Genomic DNA, 7,163 nt, shown 5'->3' with positions numbered 1-7,163 from the left:
AAAGTATTCATGCTATGTTCACATCATTTATTTATAATTTTAGAAACAATTTATATTATTTATTGGACTAACATATTAATTTAGTGCCAAAGGCCAAATTCTGTTTTCTAGTCTTTTTAGCTTTTCAGGACAAAAGTACAAAAAAATTATCCAATTTTTGCCAACATCTCAAGTTTTTTCTGGCGTGGTAAAGAAGATGTCAAACCGCCCTAAAATTTCAGATTTTTCCTGATTAGTGATTGTTGCCAGGAACACAAAAGCAATGATAGCTTTTCAACAAATTTATCAGGACATGCCAGGTTTCTGGTTCATTGGATAATGAGACTAAAACTGGGCAGAACAAAACAAGTCTACCCTTGAGCAAACGAAAATTTTAAGGCCAAGTGCACAAAAGCTAGAGCTAGCTAGTGGCAGCCAGAAAGCCAGAAAGGGCAAGCGCACAAGCGCGAACTAGTTCGAGAGGGAGGCAGGCTTAAAGATGTCAGCTGAGTACAGCACCACCAAGCCGCTCCTAAACCAAAGCAATTGTGTTGGCGTGCGTGTGGCGAATTGCTGTCTGATCGAAACCAACACCCGCACCGCCCCATTAGACCATCTCCTTCTTGGCTTGCTCGCCGGCCGGCCACCTAAAACTCACCGGTCAAACACTCTGCAGCCTGCTTAGGCGCCGGCACGGCAGTACGACATCCTCGGAGCGACCTTCATTCGGATCGGCGTAATGCAGGTGATACATATCTATATATGTTGCGGCGGCAGAGAAGGAAGAACAAGTCGCATCACTAGTACTCAAAGTTCATGGCCTGCACACTTTGGACTTCAGATACCAGTACCACCAACTGGCATCATCCCTGCAGCTGCACAAGTTAAAGAGAAAACCCATCAGCCAAAATTAGAGGACAAGAAATATCAGTAAGATATGAGCTCTATATACAGGTGGCTGCTCTTCTGGCTCTTGTATGAGAGAGTCGCTGCTGCTTCGTTCTTGACCTCTTGAAGATTGGCGGGGCGGCATTTTGCATACCTACCTGAGCTTCATCTAGTGAACAAAGAGCAGATAACACCATCAGATTCATGACCACTTGCTACTCAATAGACATGATAACAATCATCTCATAACAAATTAACTACCAACCTGAATTCAGGCCCATATTAACGGAGAGTAGTATAGACATCTAGCAGCTGATTGATCATACCAATTTAAAACAAGGGGCTCAAGCAATTTCAGAAACTTGAACAGACACAAAAAAAAGAGGCCTATCATGATTCAAGTCTTAAGTATTACTGTCAGACACCACAAGTGAGAAGTGGGCCTCAATCGGTACAGATTATCAATGCCTCAGTGTGTGCTTCAGCAAAGGCATGCCTAATTTAACATGTGCCATAGTGTACTCCCTTTGTTCCTAAATATTTGTCATTTTAGAGATTTCAAATGGACTACCACATACGGATGTATGTAGACATATTTTAGAGTGTAGATTCACTCATTTTGCTCCGTATGTGGTCACTTGTTGAAATCTCTAGAAAGACAAATATTTAGGAACAGAGGGAGTAGATAACAAAATGAGAATTGTCCAGACTGAAATGTGGCCAGATCACATGTATTGAGGGACATAACAAGAGTAAGAAAAATCATTCCTCGGTGTCATAAGGAATCCTTGTCAGACTGAACACACCGCATCAGGCTTGTTACCCACTGCCTCAAACGCCCTAGCAGCATCTGTAAGCCGTTGTTGCCTCGCATACATGTGGACCAACCCAGGGCCTGTTTCCACGCCATGCTCGATGGCGTCGACATGTAGATAACAAAGTTGGAAGTACACTCTTTCAAGGACGGAGGGAGTACAGTACATTTCTTTTCGTCAATTAGCACATGCCAATTAATGACTTTAACAAAAAAATCATTTGCTAATTTATTCATTGCAAAGCTGGACCGGCCAGCCTTTGAATTAATTATTAACGTCGAAAAATTTGCTTTACTGTCGGAGTGTCGGTCCAGAACTCCAGATCTAATCTCGCTCTTTGCACGAATATAAGCATATAGTTTACTGCCTAGAGGGGACCAAGCCTTGTTAGTTGAAATCAATGGAGCTGTTTAGCCTGTTTTTCTTTTCCTTTTGAACACGACCTCTTCAGCTTGCTGATATACATACTCCCAAGTTAACTACTAGTATTGGATTGCAGCTGCTCTTTAGTTCTTGCTGCGCTATTCCTCTCTTTGCACAAGTCTAAGCGGAACCTCTACTTCAGGGTAAGATCGGTAAGATCAATCCTTGAGTTCACAGGAGCATACTATTTTCATCCCATTTTCATTTTACCTTTCTGCATGCATGAATAGCGTGTAGTACAGTATCATCTTCTTCCAAAACATTTACCATGATCTGGAGAGCTGATCCTCTTCCTTCATCGACCATATGCAGGCGCCAGCCATGTCATGTTGGGACAAGTTTTGGGATAAGTCTTGTGAAGAGCCACGTGAGAAGCTTGTTGAGGACACTCGTTGGGCAGAAGTAGAAATGGCCAACAGTTATGCCCTGTTCATGGGCTACCTGTCCATGGCCGTCAAAGGTCTTGGTTTCCTGGTGCTTACTTGGACCACCGTCGTTCTTCTTGGCGGTTTCATTGACGACCTGCACAACAATGATTTTTGGTGCCTTACATTCATTACCCTTGTGCAGACGGCTGGGTTAGTGCTTGCTTCTTACTTCAGCTGCCTACTTTTTCTTAATAGTTAATACCTGTTTCTGAATGGTTAATGGTATTTTGTTGCTCTGTATTTTTTTTCGTACAAAGTAATTTGTCTTGTCAAAACTTATCTTGTCCCTATCTAACCTGGAGGTATATATGAACAACAGGATCTTCGATGTTTTTCTGACTGAAAAACTGAGCTATATTGGAGATGCATTTGATGGCGTGGCATATGTTGGATACGCCGGAACATCGGAAAACAAATGGCGCATTGTCCTATCAATGGTTCATACTCTGGTCTTTGTCATTTTGTTGTGCCCTCTGGTGGCTGTCTACATGGGTGGGTTGGTAGTTTCGGCCGTGCTTTCGGTGTGGCGTCTGATACAACAAGATTACCATGCTGATGGAGTCAGAAACCTGAAGAAGGCGCTGGTTGTCTTGTATTCCCTTGTCCTGCTCCAGGTTGTGATTTTCTGCTACAAGATCATCAATGGTTGGGCAAAGGGGTCTATAGTGAATGCAGTAGTCGACCAAAGAGGCTTTGATAAGGATTTTCGTGATGGGATATCGGATTACATACGTGAAACAATGATGAGATGTGAAAAGGACCCATCATTGGTTAAAGGAAGGAACCTCATCACATATGCTGTGGGCCTGATGGAGTCTAAGTCGCCTGACGACTACATTTCCGGGGTAAGGATCCTGGATGCATTCGCCAAAAAACTGGAGGCAGAAGTGAAAGGGGTCAATGGGGAGGTACACTATCCGCACAAATACACAGGGGAGAATATACTCAAGAAACATCTGATCATGTCTGCACCCTCTCCCGACATACTCCAAAAGCTGCTGCAGACGTTGGGCCGCATAAGCATATATGATAGAGAGACAAGGGGGCGTGCCGCAAGGGTGGTGGCGAGCATTGCTCACGACATCCATTTGGAGAAATATCCAAAGGCAATTGGCTACATATCTTCCCTCCTTGACACATTCGAAGAATACTGTATTTTCCAACCATATACGGGAGACTGGCTATATGAAACATATGAACAAGATTCAAAGCAAATATCCTTGTCGGTGAACCAAGATGACATCGTTGAGCAAGGGGACTATGATGCTCGCGTTGCAAGAACCTACAAAATGCTGCTCAAGGCTGAGAGAAGTGACGATGACCTTCTGCAGGGCTACAAAACGCTGGTGGAGCAAGGTCTCCGTATCCTTCAGAAGCTCGCAGCCAACAATGACAACTGCAGAGTCATGTTCGGTACCCCATATCTACTGCCAAAGATTATGGTGCCTGTGACCTCCGGCCTACTCCACCACCGCAATGAGGATGGCCGCATGAAGCACATTGACAATGCTGCATGTTACAGCATAGTAGAAGGTTCAATGAAGGTGATTGCCCAGCTCACGGCTGCTACAGGGCACATAGGCACCAAGCTGCGTGATGAAATCTCATGCAGTATGGAATTGATCACAGCCATGAGGACGATTCTCGAGTGTAAAGAATGCAATGAAATGCTGCAGAAAATAGCTATTTGGATTCTCACGCACCTACACCAGGATGAAAATTCCAGTCCAGGGCATGAAGGGACACAAGAATTCATTACGATGTTGGTTGACATCATGACCCAAGATAAAAATTACAAGGAGGCTACAAGGGTGGTTGCAGCTAAAGCGCTGGTGGCTCTATCATCCGGGAGTGCCAGGATTATCATGGGGTCAAATAACAATGTTATTCACAGTCTGACTAGATTGATTGTTGAAAAACAAAGATGCTCACAAATGGCAACTGAAATCCTGGAAAATTTATGCATTCATTGCAATGATGATGTCCAAAGCCTCAAAACGCTGAAGGAAGCTATGCCCATTGTGGTTCCAAAGGTAACTTACCGCCATTTGTTTTATTCATGTATTGACTATCGACCAGAATATACTTAATTACCAGTTGTATTCTAGCAAATACTGAATTACCAGTTACCAAAAATTATGGAATTCCCTTCTGACATTGTATTGGCGGATATATGTATCAATATTCTAACGCCGCCAGGGATTCCCTTTTGTTTCGAAAAGAAAAAAAATATACAAGTATTCTAGGATTGCACAGTGTTGGTAAATATGTTCCTTTCAGTGCCATGCCTGTCCGGCAAGTTAGAGGATGTTTTTAATGATAATTGTACACATTCTTGCTTAACGAATGACAAGCAATGCGCTTGGAAAACTACCATAGATGGTGTGATTCTGCTTTTAACTGTTGCCTCCTGAAACCCAAAAATATTGTTTCCGTTGCAGCTGCTTGAAGAAATACTTTTTTGGCCAACAGAAGAAAGACATATAGGAGGAACAGAAGTTAATCGGCTGATACCAGAACCCAACGTAGAAAACCAATGTGATAATTCCCCAGACAATGGCCAGGCAAACAACAACTCGTCTTCCGCACAGCAGCAAGGGTACAGCTCGTTTCGCATGTTATCTCGTTGTGTCACAATATGGGGTGCGTTGATAAGTGCAGATCAGGACTTGACACATCTGTTTACGGTAGTCCCCCCCGGAGGCGGTGGAATTAGCTTCGTAATGAAGCTCAAAGAGATCGTTGAAAAACATGAGCACCACAGACCCGTCTGCCTGAGAATAAGGAAGCTTGTCTGTAAGATGGTCATATCTATGATGAATCCCAAAGGCAGCTATGTCAATGATGGGCTGACGAGCTTGATGGCTGCACTGTCCAGTGCTTCAGATGACATGTTTATTCTTGATGGCTACATGGTTTTAGGACAAAGGCCTGTTAGAAGTCTTGCTTCCCTCGTGGAAGAAGCGCGGGTGCTTGTGGACAGAAACAAGGAGCTTTTCCAGAGCCAAACCCATGTGGAAAGGCGCAGGTACATGTGAACAAAGAGCTTTTCCAGGGCCAAGCCCATGCTTCTACTACTAGTGGAGAGGGTGGTGGCGCGAAGGTTGCCAGCGATCTTTTGTGCAGTTGCTCTGGTTAATTAGCAGGCGGCTAGGGATGGTCTGGCTCTTTACTTATGTTCCCCTTTCTGTCTATCCTAAAGGACCGCTCTTTTCTTCTTTTCTTTTGATTGATGGACAATAAAAAGTGTTTCTTTCGGTTGTAAACGTTTTTCCGGGTTGTGTAAAAGAGTGAAGCTTTATAAAGCTGAGCCGTATGCCTTTTCCCTACAAACGATGGGCTTTTAAATTGAGACTTATCATTGTGTGAAAAACCGTGTTTAAGAAGATCCCACAAGAAATTGCCAGCGCCCCGCGTTGTCTCTCCGCTGGGGCGACTCTCGTGCGGAGCCCAAAAACCTAGCCTCCACCGCCGCACACTCCCTCCTCCTCTCCCTCCGCCACCGCCGGGGGACGCCGCTAGGCTAAGCCCGGGGGCCGACGGCGATGGCGGGGGCTCCTCTCTCACGCGTTTTCGGGGTGGTGCGGGGCCCCTAGGCGTGTGGTGGCGCGGCCGATCTAGGTTCTGCGGCGCGGTGGATGGCTGAGGCAGGTGGCGGGTGGCCGGCCCGTCCTCGGACAGCGGCGGCTAGGCGCGGCGAGCGGCCAGTCATGGACGTCGGCGTGGGCTACGGGCGCAGCGGCCGGCCTTTTCGGGGAGACATAGTTGCCGGTGAAAACTGAGCCGATGGCGGGCGATGGCGGCGTTCTGTGTCGTTACCTTGATGAAGGCATCATCGTGTGACTAATGTCGACCCACTCGTACTGCTCTGGGGAAAACCCTAGGATCTGGTCTTCCAGATCGGACGATGGCGACACTGCGGTGTCGTTTCTCTCTTGGGAGCATCATTTATGGAGCAGCACTGGAAGTCAGAGCCAGGAGGTGGAGCGGCTTCGTCTTGCACGGAGTTTCGGTGGAGATGTCAAGTCATGCCTTGCCGACAGGTGCTACGCTTTGTCATGCCTGGTCGGCAGGTGCTACGCACGACAGATCTTCCAGAGACTTCAAGCTGTGTCAGCTGGTGATATTTGACGGCATGGTGCTGAGGTGTACCAACGGCGACCTCGACGTGCTTAGCAGTTCGCATGCAGGGAGGTGGTGCCGTTGGGCGTCGTGATGGCGTCGACGGCAGCTAGACCGGGCAAGGATGATGCGTCAGTACAACTCTAAAGATGGAGTGATGGCAGTTGGCGGCGGCGGCCTCTGAGAGCGCGTCGGACCAGTGTGTGCCCCATACCCGGCAAGTGGCTTGGTTGGAGCCTCAGGTCTTAGATGTTAGGCTTGGCTACGAGGTTTGTGGTATTAGGCCCGGACTATCAGCATCCCTTCATTAGTTGGATAGGAGTAGCGACAGTTATCGCCTAGATGGTGGCTTCAGACTTACTGATGTATTTCTTTGAAAAGTCTTTTGTGAATAATTAATAAATGGATGCATGCATCGTTCAAATGCAGAGGCCGGGGGTAATCCTCCTTTAAAAAAACCTCTACAGAGGCCACTCTCTATGTCCATGGAAGCGCACCAGCGGCTCCA

At 46.4% G+C, this 7,163-nt stretch overlaps 2 protein-coding genes across 4 annotated transcripts in view; one reads left to right on the top strand and one right to left on the bottom strand.

The window, feature by feature from the left end:
* Positions 1–231: 231 nt before the first annotated feature.
* The window catches only part of LOC123114138 (pentatricopeptide repeat-containing protein At1g31790), a 13,653-nt gene continuing 6,721 nt past the window's right edge, over positions 232–7,163 (bottom strand). For 2 of the 3 annotated variants that reach the window (XM_044535513.1, XM_044535510.1), the window contains exons 4-5: positions 932–1,036; positions 232–854 (exon numbers count right to left, since the gene is read on the bottom strand). The gene's annotated coding sequence lies outside the window, so the exon portion shown is untranslated. The remainder of the gene's footprint in view (positions 855–931; positions 1,037–7,163) is intronic. The other variant, XM_044535508.1, reaches the window with a different exon arrangement.
* Positions 2,928–5,735, top strand: LOC123114137 (uncharacterized). Its single transcript, XM_044535505.1, has 2 exons — positions 2,928–4,566; positions 4,975–5,735. The coding sequence occupies exons 1-2, from the start codon at positions 2,968–2,970 to the stop codon at positions 5,569–5,571; spliced, it is 2,196 nt and encodes a 731-aa protein (XP_044391440.1). The 5' UTR covers positions 2,928–2,967; the 3' UTR covers positions 5,572–5,735.

The sequence above is a fragment of the Triticum aestivum genome, chromosome 5B, assembly GCF_018294505.1.
Source record: "Triticum aestivum cultivar Chinese Spring chromosome 5B, IWGSC CS RefSeq v2.1, whole genome shotgun sequence".
In the NCBI taxonomy this organism is placed as follows: domain Eukaryota; kingdom Viridiplantae; phylum Streptophyta; class Magnoliopsida; order Poales; family Poaceae; genus Triticum; species Triticum aestivum.
This window is presented reverse-complemented; position numbering and strand designations above follow the sequence as displayed.